The sequence below is a fragment of the Siniperca chuatsi genome, linkage group LG7 (genome assembly GCF_020085105.1).
Source record: "Siniperca chuatsi isolate FFG_IHB_CAS linkage group LG7, ASM2008510v1, whole genome shotgun sequence".
Lineage (NCBI taxonomy): Eukaryota > Metazoa > Chordata > Actinopteri > Centrarchiformes > Sinipercidae > Siniperca > Siniperca chuatsi.
The window spans coordinates 4,861,833-4,882,142 of NC_058048.1; the positions used below are offsets into that span (position 1 = coordinate 4,861,833).

The 20,310-nt window shown below is 39.4% G+C and overlaps 2 protein-coding genes across 35 annotated transcripts in view; one reads left to right on the plus strand and one right to left on the minus strand.

Annotated features, from left to right (window-relative positions):
* The window catches only part of LOC122879615 (alpha-2-macroglobulin-like protein 1), a 35,622-nt gene extending 21,547 nt beyond the window's left edge, over positions 1–14,075 (plus strand). For both annotated transcript variants that reach the window (XM_044203981.1, XM_044203980.1), the window contains exons 22-36: positions 1,015–1,066; positions 1,839–1,922; positions 2,105–2,281; positions 3,278–3,359; positions 5,277–5,433; positions 6,731–6,805; positions 7,190–7,355; positions 8,636–8,832; positions 8,923–9,138; positions 10,024–10,142; positions 10,908–10,998; positions 11,168–11,236; positions 11,483–11,588; positions 11,750–11,791; positions 13,300–14,075. In XM_044203981.1, the coding sequence (XP_044059916.1) occupies positions 1,015–1,066; positions 1,839–1,922; positions 2,105–2,281; positions 3,278–3,359; positions 5,277–5,433; positions 6,731–6,805; positions 7,190–7,355; positions 8,636–8,832; positions 8,923–9,138; positions 10,024–10,142; positions 10,908–10,998; positions 11,168–11,236; positions 11,483–11,588; positions 11,750–11,791; positions 13,300–13,322 (1,656 nt within the window). In that variant the 3' untranslated portion in view covers positions 13,323–14,075. The remainder of the gene's footprint in view (positions 1–1,014; positions 1,067–1,838; positions 1,923–2,104; positions 2,282–3,277; positions 3,360–5,276; positions 5,434–6,730; positions 6,806–7,189; positions 7,356–8,635; positions 8,833–8,922; positions 9,139–10,023; positions 10,143–10,907; positions 10,999–11,167; positions 11,237–11,482; positions 11,589–11,749; positions 11,792–13,299) is intronic.
* phldb1b (pleckstrin homology-like domain, family B, member 1b) overlaps positions 13,757–20,310 on the minus strand; it is a 116,766-nt gene continuing 110,212 nt past the window's right edge. For 25 of the 33 annotated variants that reach the window (XM_044203946.1, XM_044203954.1, XM_044203955.1 and 22 more), the window contains 3 exons: positions 19,996–20,081; positions 19,809–19,838; positions 13,757–17,885 (listed from right to left, as the gene is read on the minus strand). In XM_044203946.1, coding sequence (XP_044059881.1) covers positions 17,745–17,885; positions 19,809–19,838; positions 19,996–20,081 — 257 coding nt within the window. In that variant the 3' untranslated portion in view covers positions 13,757–17,744. The remainder of the gene's footprint in view (positions 17,886–19,808; positions 19,839–19,995; positions 20,082–20,310) is intronic. The other 8 variants (XM_044203979.1, XM_044203978.1, XM_044203947.1 and 5 more) reach the window with 1 other exon arrangement.

Consider the following 20,310-nt stretch of genomic DNA (forward strand, 5'->3'; position numbering starts at 1 on the left):
TTTCGTGAGTTTCGCGGCCACCGTAGTTTCTCCTACACGCTTGGAAGGGGAGGGTGAGGCGAGCAATTTCACCGCTAGATGCCACTAAATCCTCCACACTGGACCTTTTTAATGGTTGAGACAAACACATGTGAAAGGGTTTGCGATCTTGAATCCAGGCTTTTCAAGAAGTAGTGTTAGGGGCCAAAGTTTAAACAGTCACATATTTGTGTTTTAATAAAGACATGTATACTTGTTTTTTCTGTGAAAATTGGAAAAGTGACCTTTTTAACATACAGTAAACGCATCTTTTATTGTGTATGTATGTGTAATGTCTGTATTACCTCTGGTGACCTGGTCTGTTGTGATTTTATTGTAGTTATTTTGCTTTCTTTATGTTCTACTAAAAGCAATAAAAATAGTTAAGATCAAACAGTCCCATTTCATAGGAAAAATGCCCACATATTAACAAAAAAGAATCCATTTATTATGTGCACAAGGTGACAAAAATGAACCATCGGCAGCAGAACTTACAGACCATGTATGTTTGCATCTGAATAGCCTCCTCTTTTCTGTCAGTGTGCTGGCTTTTTTTCTTAATGTCATGAAATTTGTATATCAAACAACACAAATATATCAGCCTGTTATTTTCAGTTGGTTGTGGCATGTCCTTTTTTTTTAATAATAAGGCTGGCACATAGTCCATTTGTTCTTACTGAAGAAATACATCTTAAATAACTTGTAACATATAGTTTTATTGTTTAAAAAGAATCAGTCATGTCCTTTAACAGCCGGGCATTGTAGTTTTTAGCAAATATTACTCAAACAGGAGGAAATAGTGGATTTGTTGGGGACTATTTTGAGATTTGGATTAATCCACATTTGGTGCACTAGGGAGTATTTGGGGCAGCAGGACGTATGTGGGATTGAATCAAAATCAACTACAGCGTGTGTTCATGGATACACACTTGTTCTGTTGCCTTTTTAATAAAATCAATATTCACTAATAACATTCTCTTTGCCTCTCTCCTCAAGGCTGAAGGAACACCACAGATGGTCAGTCATAACGCTCTCCTCTGTCCTGCAGGTGAGCATTCACAACTGACCTGTGGCTGCTATCTGAAATCCTCAGGGTTAACGGCCATCTTGATCCTCTCATTCAGAACAGAGTGAAAACTAGGACATATGATAAATTGTCTTCAGCTGTCATTCTGACATGGAGACCTGTGTCAGGGTTAGGCTGAAGTTCTCGCAGTTGTTCAGTGTGAGGGATTATTAATTCTTATTGGCTGCTCATTATTATTATTAAGAAGCATTTGTTTGTCAGATCAGAGATAGATATGTATGAAATGGAACGGATGGTAATTATCTTGCATATCGGGACAAAAGGATAACAGACGTAATTTGGTTGCTACATGAACTCACTTATTTAAACACTTAACAAAGTGACGTGATTTAAATAAAATCACACATCACTGATACCTGTAACAAAGCCAGGAGACAACCAGGCTAGCTGTTTTCTCCTGTTTCCAGTCTTTATGCTAAGCTAATTGTGTCCAAAGGTAAAAATCCTCCTACCAGCACCTCAAGCTCACTAAGTAACATGTTATATTTTATTTGTTTAATCCGTGAAGTTCGGTTTTATGGGGGGCTACGTGCTAAGCTAACCAGCTGCTAGCTGTAGTGGCAAATTTACCGTGGAGACATGAGATCGGTATCTTCTTATCTGACTCTCGGCAAGAAAGTGAATTTCTGTAAAAAAAAAAAAAAAAATAAAATAAAAAAGTCAAATTATTCTTTTAAGCTCCCTCCTTCGTGTATCATTTATGTGTCGTCTTTTCTGCTCTCTGTGTTGCCAGAGGGGCCCGTGGAGAAGAAAATCTCTCTTCTGTTGCCTGAGATGTTTGTGGCTGGATCAGCCAGGGCCTCTGTCTCTGTACTGGGTTAGTGACACTGTTTGGAGACACTTTAAGTCTCTGTCATTTTTTTTTACTCCTCCAGCTATCAAGACCTTAACATGTGTAACTGATGGACCAGTTAATACTGTCTACTGTATTTTAACCTTCAAACCTGCTAAGAATAAAACCTTGGCGGGGTGTAATCTTGGAATCTCATCTTTCTGCAGGTGACCTGATGGGCCGGGCCATGAAGAACCTGGACAAGCTCCTGGCCATGCCGTACGGCTGCGGGGAGCAGAACATGGTGCTGTTTGCTCCCAACATCTTCATCCTCAACTACCTGAAAAGCACGGGTCAGCTGACCAAGGAGATTCAGGACAGAGCAACACGCTTCCTGGAGAGCGGTGAGATGTTCTGTCCCCTCTACGATTAACAATAAATGTCTGTGTGTCTTAAATGAACCACCATCCTCAGCTTCAAAAGACGCAGCCCATCTGCAGCTGGAAGAATGCCTTCTCTCCGAACAGATTCTGGGTTTTGGCGTTTGAATGATTATTCCAGTCTGCATTTTACCTTTTGGTTGAAAATATCCATCAGTTCCCAAAATGTTTTTCAGTTGTCGCCGACAGAAAATAATGCCTTTTGTATGGCAAGTGTTGTCAGTAGGTTCAGGTTTAAACCAGTTCAGAGTTAAATAAATAATGAACGTCCCAAATGAATGAGGGGGCTGGCCGTGTTCAGACAGCGTTATCTGGCATCAAAAGGGAACGTGGCTCAAGGCGCTGCGTTGGCCAGTAAAATACATGCAAGCGCACATTCCTGGTAGATTACTATGCGATCTGGTCTGATGACGATTTAGCCCTTTTTAGCCTCTAGCCAGTGTTTCGGGGCTTCTCGTGTAGCCAGCAGATATCCGGATAACGGATAACACGGACTGTTTACATGCATGCAGCCAAAGCCTGCTTGAATGTGATTGGTCAATATTACTCGGACCACAAATGGAAAGCAGAAAGCTTCCGATACCAAAATCTTCACCCTGTTTTAGAATTACTCTGTAACATGAACACCATATTTCCACTGTTTACCTCATAAAGCATCTCGATGAAAGATAGCATGATTGTCGCAGTGATAACTTTGCAAAGTTGTGAAGTCTTGTCTCATAGTATTATAAATTGGTGTGCAGTGTTTTGACATCTGATAAGCCTTCGGTCTCATGGATCTGTTATTTAAACCAGCCGTCCAGGATTGTGTTTCATCGTCTGACTGGTATCTGAAACGACAGGCCCTCACCAGCGTAGCCCCTTGTATTGTTTTAAGGCCAGGCTGCTTTCTGTCTGCCTGCAAAGGGGCCTAATTTTGTAGGTTTGATGGTTTTGTTCATGTGTGTCTGTGTGTTGTAGGGTATCAGAGGGAGCTTACCTACAAGCACGATGACGGTTCCTACAGTGCCTTTGGGAAGAATGATGACTCTGGAAACACCTGGTCAGTAAACTTGCCTTAGTAACATAGTGGCTGGATGCTGCTTAGGACACAAACACTATATAAATGACGTGCAATAGCCAATACATTTTCTGTGAACATATAGAAACTGGTTACAAGTTTGATTCAATAAAAAAAACAAAAAAACAAGTGAGCCGATATCATACATTAACACACAGTATTAAATTAGAAGTGTTATTTTTTAAGTATTTATAGAAGTATTTTTTTAAAATAATACTAGTAATTGTATTTATAACTAGTATTATTTTAAAATGATATTTAACATAACATATAATGAATTTTAGTTTCCCAAATAGCCCCAATACTAGTAAAATGTAGATATATATAAATATTGGGTAAAATGAGGAGGGACCAGAAATCCCACCCACTGTCTGTTGTGTTCACTTTACTTACTAAAACTTGATGATGTGCATTTTTGAAAACATAAGTACCAAAATAATATGAATAATGTTCATGATTATATAACTCATGATATATTGCAGTTGCATCAGTGGCTATAGAACATTTTAAAACATAACAGCTTTGCTGTTAAACAGTAAATATTTTCAGCTCAAATCTCACACTTCATTTGAAAAATGACATGCAGACACAGTGGGAGGTGTTTGGCACCAGCAAGCATCCTAATAATTTACTTTATGGGGAACCTGCCAGAAAATATTAATAATTGCATTTAATTGGCTTAAAGCAGAGTGCCTCGGGGGATTTAACAAAGCCTTTGCTGTTTGAAAGGGTGCTGGGCAGTTTGGCAGTTGGTGAGTGTGTGTGTGGGTGTGTGTTTGTGGTTAGGAGAAACTAGGGCCCTCAAGTATTCAACTGCATTAAAATTCCAACAGGAGATTGGGTGGAATTGTCCAAATCACTTAAAATTCCAGGACTTGGGAACAAGGACTTTCACTAAAGTGTTAGCAAATATATTGATTTTTTTATTTAAAGCTCCACTAATTAATTAATATTTTTATATGAACAATGGCTCAAAGGACTATGTGTAGAGTGACAGGTGCTGATTATAGCGATTAACCCACAGAGGTTTCAGCGCCATGCAGAGCTTTTTAGCCTCTTTTACCTCATTGTTTTGGTTTCCAGACGTAGCAGGCAGCTGTTTTTAGCACACATGCTCTGATAAAGGCAAGGCAAGTTTATTTGTATAGCACATTTCAACAACAAGGCAATTCAAAGTGCTTTACATAAAGGCAACATAGCAATATGAAAAGACATTTAAATACACTGACGCTTAATCGTTCCTCCTTTGCTCCAAAAACAATGACTTCAGTTTTGTCTTTGTTTAATTGAAGAAAATTCTGGCACATCCAATTGTTGATTTGTTCAATGCACTTCAACACATGTCATTTTTGTCCGCTCAGATGTGTGATTACCTATAGACACAAAGTAGACCGTGTCCTTTAAGTAGGCTTCAAACCAGTTTAACACTGAGCCAGAAAGTCCCACCAGGTTTCCAGTCGGTCGAGTAATATGTTGTGGTCAACCGTGTCAAATGCAGCACTGAGATCCAATAATACTGAATAATAACCGCGACTAAAATTCTGCAACTATCTGTGTGGATGTCATTGAAGACCTTACACAAGAGCAGTTTGAGTGCTGTGGTGTGCTCAAACACTGACTGGAAGACATCAAAAGAAGCTGTTTAATGCCAAGAAGTTACGTCTGAATTATGAGGATGTGTGAATAAATGATCCAAATAAATGGAATGTGGTTATTTTAGTTCCCAGAAGACCTTTGCTGCCTCTCTGATTGTTTTGTTGTGGATGCAGCTCAGACCAAGCGCTCTGTGTTAGTGTGAGACAGGAGGTTGTTATGTAATTGTCCTGAAGCTGGGTTCATTATGGGGTTACACAGGCACACGTGGTTAGATTTTGTTTTTTTAAAAACTGTGTGTCCTAGGTTGACCTCTTTTGTGATGAAGTCCTTTGGCGGGGCGAGACCATACATCTTTGTGCATCCCGTGCACATTGAAGATGCCATTAAGTGGCTGACCAGACACCAGCAGGCTGATGGCTGCATCAGATCTGTGGGGAAACTCTTCCACAACGGCATGAAGGTAATGACATCAGTTTGAACATGCACATTTTAGATGGGAGTATTTAGTTTCACATCATCTGCTTTTGGTCGTTCAGAGCTCTGCTTTGGTGAATTTTTCCCATAAGACAAAATCACAGCATTAGCTCAATGTGAGGAGCAATTTGCATGGAGTTTCTGAGAACTGAGAGTGTGTGCAGAGAGCAGAGATTGCCCCGGGCCTGCAGGCAAGCATGTGCACACACGCACACACACACACACACACACACAGCAGAGGAAATATCCCAAAGAAATGATTTCCAGCCAGTCCCTACGAAACTACAGCATCTATAGTTGTTATGTATAAAATGCTTTTTCCAAGTACTGGCCGAGTACTGTTGACTAATTTTTGCAATTGGTAAAACACACCAACTGTGTGATAAGCAAGAAGCCAAGGACAGTCTAAAGTGAATGCTTTTATGTGAAATGTTAGTTGCAGACTACTTCTCCTTGTGTTTTAATTCAGTGATGTTTTTTTGTGGAGAGTGACAATCTGAAGTACCGGGGCATGGCCGCCAGATAAGGGTACAGGGCAGAGTTTTATCTGTTCAGCCCAGACTTAGCTTTTGGTTCTCTTACACACAAAGATAAAAGCCTCAAAAATGACATCCAAGCCTTTTGTTGGTATTATTGGCTCACTGGCAATATACAAGCTGACAACCTTAAACCTGTCTACAGGTGTGTGTTTCATCCTTGTGTTTATTTTCTCAGGCAAGGAAAGGAGACAAGCTGAACTGTGCACAGTTTTGTTCAATTAAATTTTAATCAAGAGTTTTTAATGGCCAAGGTGTGTGCACGTGTAATAAAGCAACAATGCTTCCAATCAGCACTGAATCCATTTTGTCACTAAGTGAAAACACATTTAGTGCTCTGTGACCCTGAGTTTCACACATTGATCCAGGATAACAGGGCCTCAAACCCAGTGCGGTGTAGGACATAACTAATATCTGTTGATGAAAAGGGCAAAATATGTGTCAACCATGAACTGCAATGAATATTTGTTGTATGTCGTTCCCCATCTCACTACAGTCAAAGCATCATATGTGTATAAGTAAAATTATAACCCCCCAAAATATCAATATATTGTATAAAACGTAATGAAAACAATTACAACTTGGATGTTACATACATGTGTTGTTGTTGTTGTTAAGTGTAACAATCAAAATTGTCCAGTTTAGCGACACTGACTGAAAAGGAAAGCATGAAGTAAGTAAGTATCTAAGTGTGACAGAGCGCTGCTTGTTTTCTGATTGTTGCTACTGTACTCCTGTTTCCACCAGGGAGGAGTGAGTGACGATGTGTCCCTGACAGCCTACATCACTGCTGCCCTGCTGGAGCTGGACACCAATGTCACGGTGAGTCTGACGCGGCTCTCCTCGTTCTCAGACCTGTCAAACAGTCTGATTTTCTGTTTTGATTTTGAGATGACTTGATTTAGATTTCTAAGTAATCACAGTCACCTGTGAGAGAAGTAACACTATATGCACCCTGAGCAATATTGAGCCGCTGCCTTTCAGAGATGTCTGCACGTGTTTCTTATTGTCTATTCAGCTTTAAATAGTCTGTCTTGGGGACATTTGTCTGTAAGAATTGCTAAAAAAAAGTTGCCTTGCATACAACCTTAGAGCAACTGTAATTTTTGGAAGCGTGCAGAGAAAGTGGTTCATTAATTGTTTCTCTCCCTTCTGCATATTCTCCTATGCATTGCCTCATCTTTGTGTTGGCCTGTGGTGTGACAGGACCCCATGGTACAGAAATGCCTGAGCTGTCTCAAGGAAGCAGTGGCCGGCCAGCTGGACAACCTGTACACCACCGCCCTGCTGTCCTACACCTTCACTCTGGCTGGAGACCAGGAGATGAGGAGCAAACTCATCACATACCTGCACCAGAAGTCCAACACACAGGGTAAGACAGCGAAACCATCTGATTTTTCCCAAGCAATTTTACTGCTGCCATCAAGCAGCATGAACACAGACATAAAACTAGAAAAGGCTGAAGTTTCTGAAGAAAATGAACACATCTTGAAAATCTGTAGTTGAAATACGAAATGAAATGCTGAAACAATTGAAGTTGAAGTGGCAGTCAAAATACAAATATGAAAGAAGTTAAAATAGCAGTTAAAATAGAAGTGCTGAAAGAAGTAGAAGTTTTGAATGAAGTTGAAGTGTCAATTCAAAACGTTGAAGTATCAGTTGAAGTTCAAGTGCTGAAAGGAGTTGAAATGTCAATCGAAACATAGGTGATAATTTGTGCTGAAAGTTTCAGTTGAAGTGGAAGTCGTAAAAGCAGCTGTAGTAAATTGTGTATGAACAGTGGCAGCTGAAGCTCTTTTTCAGGTCAAAACTTGAGACTTCAAAGGATTTGAAGTGTAAGCATTGAACGTTGTAGACATGTCAGTTGAAGAAAAATATGAATGCAATTGAAATGTAAGTTTAAGCAAAAGTAGTAGAAATTTTAGTTGAAGTGGAAGTGTGTGCACTGTAAGCAGTTGAAGTGTCAGTTGGTGTGTAAGCAATGACCACAGTTAAAATGCCAGTTGAACTGGAAGATCTGAAAGTAGTTAAACTAATTTTTATTCTAAAACTGACAGTTCAACTGCTTTTACTCACTACATGTCAATTGACACTTGAAGTGTCAGTAAAAGTGGAAGTGATGAAAGCACTTAAGTTAATTAGACAGCAGAATGTCACCCACTCTAGGTTTGAAGATTTCATAAATTATGCACCATTGTATTTTTTTAATGTTGTGGTTATTTTTGTATTGTTTATATTGTCTGTGCTTGCCAGTGTAGTATTTGTTATTTTATTTAAATGTTATCTTTGAACTTCCTTGCCTGTAGTGTCACAAATCTGTTTTTTTGGTTCTTGGTTTTTTTTTTTTCAAAATGACAATAAAAAGGTCTAGTCTTTAAAAAAAGAAAGGTCTTTAACCTTCATAATACCAACAGCCAACTGCAGCTGTTAAACAAGCACAGAGGAGATGGTAATTTTTTCCATGGTGGAGATTTTGGGAACCTGGTACTGAAATCTCTACAGTCTTATCCAAAAGATCTGGAACAACTTCTGTAATACTTACAGTTTGAAAATCTGTAGGCTGTAGACCTACATGTACTCATTAATTTAACTGAAGTGCACTTTAGTCATTGCTAACCTCCTAGTGGATGACTCCACTGTTCTGACTGGCAGGTGGCACCCGTCACTGGGACAGAGCAGGGGCTTCTGGGAAAGGCCTGGACTCTTTGGAGGTGGAGATGACCTCCTACGTGCTGCTTGCTCTGCTCTCCGGTCCGCCCATGCCAGACTTTGGTCTGGATTACTCCTCTAGCATCATCCGCTGGCTCACTCAGCAGCAGAACCCGTATGGTGGCTTCTCTTCCACACAGGTAGGACAGACCACACACACAGGTGGCTTATGGGAAGCCTTTAACCCCCTAACTGCTTTTAGTGACACATTTCACCTCTCTGCTCCTCAGGACACTGTGGTGGCCCTCCAGGCGCTGGCTCAGTACGGCGCTGCTACCTACAGTGCGGAGGGCAGCACTACAGTGACGGTGACGTCGTTAGGAGGCCTGAACAAAGAGTTCACGGTGGATCAGAGCAACAGGCTGCTGTACCAGGAGGAGAAGCTGAGCGAGGTGCCTGGAGAGTACACGGTCAAAGCCCAGGGACAGAGCTGTGTGCTGGCACAGGTACGATCGCCCACAGGATGAGCCCGACACCAGAACATGTGAAGCAGGAGCTTGTGATTGAACTGAAACAGGGCACGCTCGGGGTGAAAGAGAACAGGATAACTTAGAGGCGAAGAAAAATGACTGGACTACTGTGAATTAAAATATTCCAAATGAAATCAATATATGAAAGCTGTATCCCTCCAGTTAAAAACACATATAAATATTACTGACAAGAGTTTTGACAAGATGTACATCAGCAGGCTGATAATATCAACTGATGTTACACATTCATTGGTATCTGCGTGTATGTTGACAGATGTGCAAAAAGAAATTTCAGAGCAGTAGACAACAGCAATATATTTTCTGGCAGTATTTCATATATATCCAACTTTATTTATTTGCAATTTTGTTTAAATATAGTTTGTACATTTTAAAGAGTTATCATTGAAATTTTAATTATTTTAAATAATAGCTAGAAATACAGTTATCTTATATTAATTGCTACTGATATCTTTATAAAAGTGTATTGTTCCACTGTAAATGATCTCTACTCAGACATATCTTAATCTCAAAATGTTTTATATCCATCTGGCTGTAATCCCAACTACTTCAGGGAGTGGAGGTGCTTCATTAAACATTAATTAGCTTCAGTAAAAGAACACTTGACATTTGAATTCCCAATATTTTATTGGGAGTTTGAATCCAAATGTACCTACAGAACAGTGGCTGTATACATTTCAGTTAAGTGGCTTTTTGATTCATCAGAACTGTGGCAGGGGTTTGGTTCTTCAGCGAGCCTTGTAGGTAATGATCAGGAGTCTGTGTGTCTCTTCACACTGAGTATGTGTGTGTGTGTGTGTGTGATAAAAGGACAGATGTTTGTGATGATCCGTCTCTCCACAGATCTCCATGCATTACAACATCCCCCCTCCCCCCGACTTCTCTGCCTTTAACATCTCTACCAACACCATGGCCAAATGCAACATCAGCAGGCCTCAGCTCATCCTCTTTGTGCATGTCAGGTACTGTGTGTGTGTGTGATGATTGGTAGTATACATAAATAGGTTCTATTATTGATGGTATTTTGTGGAGACTTTCACTGGATAATGAAACTTATCCTGATCGAGTTGCATCTGCAAATAGTGCCGTAATGTAACGCAGAGCAAAAGAAGCTGCGTCAACACCAGCTGTAGTTAGCTGTTTCATTCTGAGGAAAAAACTCAACAGACACCCGTTGGGATCAAATAATGGCTGTGACCTTTTGAGAGGACCTTCACATAAACCAGCCAGGATACAGACCTTTTGTTAGTGTTGCACCAACAACAGCTCCTTACAAACGGTTTTTAAACAGTTTATGATTGTGATTCCTGTTTTCTTTCCTAATGTTTAACCTAAAATGATGAAGGTGCACACTTGAGTAATGAATGCTTCTGTAGTTTCAGTTGCACACTTTTTACTGTTAGATGTCTGCGTTTATTCAGATTTGGGTTCTATTTCAGATACTCTTTGATAAACTGCTTTAGAACATTCTGTACCGACAACAAGAAAGAAATGTTAAACGTATGACAGAACTGCAGAGATTCGGTTTACCACAAATACAGTTGGGACATCTGAGTATTCAAATTTTCAGATATTAACTTTTGTATAATTTCAAGATATTGAATATTGGCAGAAAACTATTGTCCATCTGCATCCCAAATTGTAAAGACAAACCGCTGATAATCGCATCAGGTGAAGCGGAGCCACAGAATGTGAGTGGCGTGACGGCTGCTTGTGTGTGCTTGCAGGTACCAGGGCAGGAGAGAGGAAACAAACATGGTCATCGTCAACATCAAACTGCTGTCTGGGTACATTCTGGATAAGAGCTCCCTGAAGCTGGTCAGTTCTTCAACATCTGCACAAATTGAAACCATGAGCAGGCTGGGACTAATTCACTAGACGGCAAATACTGTCACATATTGTTTGTGTTAATACTACCAGACTAATGCATGAGAATATATATTTCATGTCTGATGGAGTATACTGATGGCAGTCTGTGCTTTCGTAGCTGAAGCGCGACCGCTCGGTGAAGCGTGTGGACGTGGAGGAAGGATTCATCAACATCTACTTAGATGGGGTAGGGAGCTCTTTGTGCGTTTGATGAGAGTGAAATAACGTTCCTAACAAGTACAGCCATTATCTACTGTGTGCTGAGTTTATGATGCGTATATTATCTTTATGAACCTTGGCTCAATAACACGATACATGAGGGATATTATGTGGTGTGAATATAGGTCTGTTCAATAACATTAGTATTTCTGAGCAGATATATATAGTGAAGTAGGAGAGACTGTCATTAGCGGCCTGTTGTTTGTGGTTGCAGCTGAAGAAGGATGAGACAAAGATATACAGTGTGACACTAGAGGAGGATCTGCCTGTCAGGAACCTGAAACCAGCTGTGGTCAAAGTCTACGACTACTACCAGACAAGTAAGAGCTTCATTCTTTCCCTGCACTTCTTTCTTCATGTATGTGCTGTTCACTTTTCTTTACTTAAGTACTGAAAATGACTTTTGATAGTGACACATCTCTCTCTCGTCCCTCACTGTCACACTGCCGTATATCTAATGAGTTTTTGCTGATATTTTCAGGTGACGAGGCAGTCACTGACTACACTTCCCCCTGTGCAGAGAGTAAGTAACATTTTTAAGCTCTGTGTTGGTAGTTTGTCTTGTTTAATTTTTTCCGTTGTGCCACATTTGATTAGTAGTTATCACATCACAGGGTTTCGTTACAATATAATGTCTGAACCAGTAATTATGGCAAATTTAAATATCAATACAACTGTCCCTTAGTTTTAGATTTAAGAAACATCAGTGGTGAAAATGGCTGGTTTTAAAATTGTATACAAATAAAATATGGCCCATTGATAACACGGTATATTACCGTATTTTGCACTTGCTTTGGCTCAGTTTTCAACATTTCAGTGTGCGAAATGCTCCTAATTTTGGCCTCAAAATCTCTTATAGCGTACAAAATTAAAACATCTGTATTAAATTAGGTAATACATCACATTAAGTCACGACACTGATTGCATTTAAAAATAAAATGCCTGTCAAATATTGCTGTCAAACAGTAACTAATTCTCATCAGAACCACGTCTGTAGCAGTCATTTGATCAAGATTGTACAAATAGAAAAGAGGAAAAAAGTGCAGTTTATGCTGGGGGCAGTAAATATTGAAAAGTAAGAATGACTTTAGAAAACTTCCATTTTCTTTACCGAATAAGGCGTATTACTGTGAATATACAGAAGATAATGAAGTCTGACTTTACACCAAAATGATGATCAGTTTACTGTTTCTGTTCTGTATCGACCACACAGTTTGTTTCTATTCAAGACACCAAACCTTTATATATTTACATCCGTAACAGACGCTCAGTACATTAAACATTTTGACAGTAATCAAAAGACAATAAATAACATTTCTTTTTCCTTTTTTTCTTCCCTGCAAAATGTCTGCAGGAGTGGTGAAGTAATTAGCAGTCCTGTTGTAATGCTGCTCAGAGTATTGTTGTTCAAATGAGGAGAAACAGGATGCATTGATTCAGTGATCCATGTGTTTAGTTATCAACATTTAAACTTGTGCTAAAATGAGGTGTCTGTATTCCGGGGACAGAAGAAGAATTCAGTGTTGTTTTTAAGAGCTTTGCTCATTGAAACGGTTGTGAACACTGAGGTAAAGCAAACCATACTGTAAAAGTGGTCTGTTTTTTAAGGGAAATGGATTTATGCTAAATGTGCTATTTATCTTTCCACTTCTATGTATAAACAATGTCTGCACAGCTCAAGGGTCAAACGATTGACTATAAAATGTCGCAGGCATACGAGGTACTACTCAATAACTAGTCTACGAATGAGAACAGAACAATTTTGTCACGGCACCTAGTTTTCTAAAACTTACTTAGTCCAGTTTATCCCATCTATATAAGCATTCCATTTTCCATGAGGTTGTATCGCTGGCCAGTGGATGGATCGTATAGAATTCAATGTAAAAACAAAATCCATGTGAATGACTATTTGACCAGTTTAAGAAATAAGTCAGAGTGAAAAGTCTCTGCAAACGGTGAATGTAAATGCAAATGTCTCTGTGTAGTTTACAGGTAAATAACGGAATGGTGTCTGAAATGTTTCCTTTCTAGGTGACAGCGTCAACGAGCTGTAGCATGGAATCCTGCCAAAAGCCCCGACGGGACTTCTTTCAGTTGGAAGAATCACTGTCGGAGAAAGAAACTTCTAGATGTTTATTTCTTTTCTTAGACTGTTTCTGTCTTTTTTTTTTTTTTCTTTTTTACTCCTTTTAACCGTTTTTTTTTTTTTTTTTTTTTTTTTTTTTTTTAGCTGTTACATTGTGAGTGAGCCCAGGTTTTGTGTAATTTTAGGTGGGGGGGGGAATTATTTTCTATTTTTTAGCCTTTGATTGTTTGTGTTCTACTCTGTTCCAGGGTGGTCTGTCCCTTGTCATTCCACTTCTGACTGTTAGTAGTGAACCAATAATCAGTCAGCATGAGAATCCATACCGTAGTTACTGCAGTCTCTCTCCTCAACACAACCAACCTTCACGTTATAACCCGCTTAGTTCAAGAAAAGCAGCCGATATTCTGTAACAGTTCTGTTTTTAATAGATTTGACAAAATCCATATTATCCATACGTGAAAGTAACGCATGAGACATACAGGGTACCAATAACACAGTATGGTCCGAGTACTGATTCTGAGGGTGTGTATGAAACAGGATCTACTTTCTAGAAAAACAAAAGTACTGTCTCGCGAGTGCTAGGTGTAGGGGTGTGTGTGTGTGTGTGCGTGTGTGTGTTTTTTCTGCTGTACCAGTTTAAAAAAAAAAGGTAGATTTATACATCACTACCATACAACTTGAAATGTAACTGACAATAAAATTTCTAAAATGACAAAAATAAGTAAAAATTGTACTTCTTTCCATACATACTGTTTCATTTCATTTAATAGTAAGATCATTTTTTTCATTCAGGCATCCTCTTTACAGTATATTTAGTTTCCTTTCTTTTGAACATAGATAACAGTAATGTATATACCACCTACTATCAACAGACATGATTTAACCGCCTTGCCAGTGTTGAAGAGTTTGGTTTGCACGTTAACTGTGCAGGGAAAGTCAAGGCAAGGGGGACAGAATATATTAAGGTCTTTTCACTAGTCGTCTTTTTTTTTTTTTTTTTTTTTTTTTTTAGAAGTAAACGTGTCACTATCTCAGGCACCACAACCATAAATTATCATTACTGTACCAACACATGAAACTAAACTACAGTTCCACATGCTCCAAAAATCAGAGTAGTTTGTCCTCAGCTTCTACAAAACAACAGATGCCGGATGTCATGTTCACGGCCGATCGGTAGAGTCACGATGTGATGATCAACACTTGACGACAAAGACACCGGGCGAGCCGGTCAGTTACAGTCTGTTAAAGCTGAAGATACAAGATGTCTTTATCTGTCCTCATGCACGCAGGCCTCGGCTCACAGTGGGGATTCAAAGCAGGGAGGGACGTTTTGGTGAGTTTGTGTGACTTTATCACTGATGATGGATGATCAGTGATGTGATATTAAATTAAAAGTTGAGTAAACATATTTTTTAGTTATAAGGCAAACAATTGCAATCAGTAATTACTAATACAAAACATTTATATTGATTTTTATAACCAAATTTCAAGAGGGTATGTAGTCTCACACTTTTTTTTTTTTTTAAACATCTATCACCCATAATTGGGAAACTGCTTCGTATGATATACAGTATAATCTAAAGTGACAAAAGTAAACCCAGTATTTTGCAAATTAAAAGTCGGCAAACTAAGTTGTGATGACTTAAGCCTTCATTAGTGAATGTACAAACAGCAGAAATTTGGTGTGTGCAAAAGGAAACTGTCCCTGTTTTTATGACAGGTTTTCAGTTAGAAATTCGTGGACTCCAAGCTCAAGCTTCGATAACCCTGATGACTACATCACTACATCATCAGGGCTGTGTTCGCAGACTCAACAAAGCTCCTACAGAAGACATTATACAGCTGTTCTCAGGCTGAATACTGGTACTCCCCATGATGAGTGAACTGACTTTGGCGTGTAAAATTGGTGGAGTGCTCCTTTTTTGATAACAAGACTGCGTACATTTACAGTTTAAATAATGACCGTGAGCTAGCTGATCCCCACTGTGCTCAGGGCCTTCGGTATCTGCCTGTAATGATGCCACAGGCAGACATCCCCCTAGTGGTGTACAAAACCTCATGCAAACCTGTCCACATACTGCATTGCAGCTTAGAAACACAAATTAAATTCATTCATACAACTGTAGCCTTCCAGCGAGGCTGTACTGGACTCGGACACGGCATCAATAACAACACATAGTCAAGGCACAGTTCTGGATTGCATTAGTCCGTATTTTCTATCCTGTGTTGGTGTGGTCTCGGTAGCGCCCTCTAGTGGTTTCGCTTTAGGCTGGCAGTGATGATGGCTGCTTCCCAGCTGTGTAGGCGCATCATCAAGTTAGCTAAAGGCTACTTGGCAAATAGATGAGCCTTTTCTGAAATCTGTGAGCACACATAGATATGCAATTTACACCTTGAGTTGGCAACACAGCAGCATCATACAGTGAGATATTCATGTTCAACATATTCAAAAGTACACTGAGAATGTGGCATCAATGGTTGACCAATATACAGTTTTTTTTGGAAGTCAACCTCTGAGTGTTTGATGTGAGTGTCCTCCAACTGATATGATGGACTGACCACTTTTTTAAAATTGTCGACACATATAAGTATCCAGGAACAGTGTTTGACTCTCAACTCAAATTCGATATAAACACAGAATTGGTTGTCAAGCGTGGACAACAAAGAATTCACTTAATGCAGAAGCTTGTCTGTGATACTGTTTTATGTAATTTTTAATCAATCATTTATTTGCTGGTTTAATGGGTTGTCTGTTAAGGATAAGAATAGCCTCAACGGTATTGTGAGACTTGTGCTCTCTCTGGGAAAAACAGGTGGCCCAGAAAGCAAAAGGAATTATCAGCCAACCTGACCATGTTCTGGCTAGTGAATTATAATGTGTTGTTCTCCCAAGGGGCACATTATAACGCCCCTTGGGAGAACAAACCGCTAATCTAAGTCCTCCATTTCTTCCTCTGACATGTAACTACCTTGCCTGTGAGTTTTTGAGTCCTGTGTATGCACTGGGTGAGCTGCAAATTAATTGCCCTTCTTGGGATCAATAAAGTTGTCTGAATCTGAATGTTGAGCCTAGCTTGTTGAGCCTAGCTTAGCACAAAGAAAGCATCCCAGCAAAATGGAAAAATCCAGCTCCAACGCTGTAAAAGACGTATTTCTCAAAATAAACCACAACTTGTCATTTTTACATTTAGTTTTATTGTAGCTTTAGAGGTGCTGGTAGGCGGATGTTTTTGCAGAGCTAGGCTAGCTGTTTCCCTCTGCTTCCAGTCTTTATGCTAAGCTAAGCTAACTGTCTCCTGGCTCTAGCTTCATATTTAGCATACAGACATGACTGGTATCACTCTTCTCGTTTAACTCTTGGCAAGAAAGCGACTAAGCGCCTTTCCCAAAATGTCGAACTAATGTTAATCTTATTCTAATTCTAGTACTTTATTATTCTGGGTTTAGTGCTTTTTAGTAATATTTTCAAATGTACTAAATACTGCACCAAATAATGTTTATCAGCAGCTTCAATACTAATATCAGTACCAGCTTTTAAAACCCCATGTTGATCGAACCATAGTGAGAACTGCAGAGTGAACTCCTGAGCTGTAGTCGGTCAAAGTCTTAACAAAATACCTCTGATTACTTTGGTAAGCCTATGTGAAGTAAATATGTCTAGCATATGGACACCTTTTAATGTGTTGTAGATGCTGCACTTGATTTACTGTTAGTATCTAGTCTAAGAGCAGCACTGAGGTGAAGTGACTTGTGGACTTGGATGATGCAATGTTTTACTGTTTCACTGTTAAAGTCAAGTGTGCTGGACTTTTAGATCATCTCCAGCTCCTGTTGATTTCTATGATTTGTCATAGATTCATACATTTGAATAAGATTCTTTCAAATATATTTCTAAATTGATTACACCGTTTGATTGAAGATTCTTTTAAACTCTTTCTGTCTAAACTGAACATAGTCATGATGGAACACTCAAACAAAACATTGGCATTATGTCATTTGGCAAGTTTCTGTAAAAGTAAAAAGAAAAAAAGACAGGAAACAAATCATACAAAAGGACCAACAAACAGTAACTACAAGATCTCCATTTGGCAATATAGAAAGGCTTTTTAAAAGTCTTTGACAGGTATACATTTTGGTTTATATACAGAGGTGTGTGTGAGTGTGTGCTCCAACGGCTCCCTTTTTCAATCCAAACAGAATCACGTAGAAAATGTGGAGGTGAAAACATCTACATAGTAAAATCAAAGTGTGAGATTAAAAATGAAAAGTAACAAACAAGGCGTAGTGTCTGCTGTGGACTGGAAACAGAGAGGGCCTGTAGAGTCTGTGATGGGAGAGTCCCTGCCGAAACGATCTGCTCGTCACCTGCGCTCTCTGTACTGTGTGTCTCTCAGTTCATGAACTGTGTGTATCCCTCTGCTCCTGTGACGATCACATCCATCCAGATCCTCATGGCCTCTGCTGAGGGGGCCACCATGTAGTAGAGCCGGTCGTGGGTCTTTACGCAGAACGTCAGGGAGGGGTTCGGGCTCTGGAAGACAGAAAAAGAAAACTAGAATCAGACTTTCATGTACAACTCCGAGCCCCACTGCCACGTTCACAGACCACACCAACCTGCTTCCTCATTGTTCCGTACTCTGTAATTGAGTTATATATAAATAATACAGATTTCAACCTTTTTACAAACAGAAATACATATTTATCATACCAATCAGAACTACACTGGTTGTCAGTGGGGAGACCTTCAATTTAACTGACTCTAATGAGACATTTTGATAGGAGTCCACACAGCTGTGCTTTAATATGGAAGGTTTTGGTGTCCAATGAACTAAATGCTGTTAAAGAAGCTGTTCTGCCCTAGCCCTAGTTTTCTTGATGTATTACCATTACATTCAGTCAGAGTGGTGTGAAGACATAGACTGTTACCGCTGATCTGAAGGTATTTCCAGAATCCTTAAAGCTGTGCTAATGATTTTTGTTAAATTAACATTAAAACAAATGAACTATGCATAAGTTGAAAGATGACGCTCATAATGACAAACTAACTAATTTTCACCCAACTCTGCAGTTCCCCTACTTTCTATTTCATATTTTCATACAAAATAACGCATTCATATTTCTCTTGTGTCATGTAAAACAAACAAGGAGATGTCATCTCTGCTTACCATCTTAGGAAACAGAAGCACAACTTGGGAAAAGGGTTAAAAATCTTTGAGGATTCGGAAATACTTTAAGAACAGCATAAAGACTTCTAATCATGAAAGTGCTGTTAAACGACTGTATGGGTCTGTCAAAGATTATCAGGTATGTCTATTTATTTATTTATTTATTATTTTTTAGAAAGAACAGATCCTTAGCTCTGTGCCTCAACAGTAATGGTAATACATGAGAGGCACAAACTGGGGTTAGTTAAGAAATACAAAAGAGAAGCACTGACTACCTGCAAAATTTAGTATTGAATTCAGCACAAAATACTGTCCATCTGGAGCCATAATCCCAAAATACTGGTACTGTAAATAAATTGGTGTATCAAAAACACAACAGATTTCATGAAAATATGGGAATGACAACAGTCCATAAAGAAAAGCATCCCAAACAATAAACTTTTACGGGTGTTTTCCCCGTGAAAGTTTTTGGAAGAGCAATCCTTACGCACTTTTCCTTTTCTAAAGCGTCATCTTTCTGTCTTGGCTAAGTGCACCAGACTTGAAAGTTTTTCCTCTGTAATGTGACATTGGAAGTGACAAGTTAAAATCAAAGTTCCAGAGTTGATCAGAGCCACACAGTTAGTCAGAACACACACACACTGAAGATGAGGAGGCAGCAGCAGCTCAGCTTTATGTTGGAGATAAAAAAAAAAAAAAAATGACAAGACGTGTAATGCTCAAGTCAAGCAGCAAGCAGCCCTGATCATAAAGAACAGAAATATGGCCAAAAACTACACCTACGGCTCGAAGGACAAATACCACTTGAGGAGTGTCTTTGAAAATGTAGTAAAAGAAAAGGAGATCAAATGGGGTTGTACTTTTGTCAAACCTTAAAATGACTAAAGATGGCTTAACTTGAATCAGGCAGGAAGTCGTGTCCTTACCGGGATTTTCCTGCTCAGCCTACTTCAAACAAAAGAGTACAGTTCCTAAAAATGTAATAAGGGTATTTCCTCTACTATATAGACACTTATAAATAAGCAGGTTCTTGTTTTCTAACCACCTGACTGGTTTACACTGGGAACACTGGGATGGACAGAGGGGTCGAGCAGGATTAGCAATTCAAACTACAAACTCGCACAAGTGCACTGTCTGAGGTCATCCAATACGGTTCAAGTCTTCAGCGTGCAGCCTCAGCCCTTGAGCTTGTTACCCTCTTCTATTCTCTATCACAATACACAGTCTGCGGTTTGGACACACAGGGTTCAGTGAGGTTAGATGGGTGAACAGAGAGCGCGGATACATACACTCGTCATATTCAAGTTGAAAAATCCCTTCTGTGACAGCAGCCAGCCAAAGCAAAAGCACAAACGGGGAGAAAAGAAGCAAACCACAGAAACATGTTTATAAAATGAAAGAGAATGTAAGATTAAAATAAACAAAGTGAAGTAGATGAGAGAAAATTATTGTTTTCAGAGTTCATTCACAGCATACCTTTGTGGCACTGCGGAGGTGATCATAATAGACCTCTTCTATTGCCTGGAAGTAGATCACACCCTTCAGCTTGGTCTCATGTTTGTCTGTGGGAGGGAAAATAACGTGGGTTTGTTTAAAAGACTCAAAAATATCGACGACGACTTTTCTTGGCTAGAAAAGCCAAGGCGCATCACTTCCATGCCACCTAGAATAACGACAGGGAGAACACACGATACGGTCATTAAAAAAAAGAAGAAATCAAACTTTGATCATGACCAATTTATGGTTTGTGATGATGGATGGAAAAAGACAACCACAGCACTTTTTCCTCTG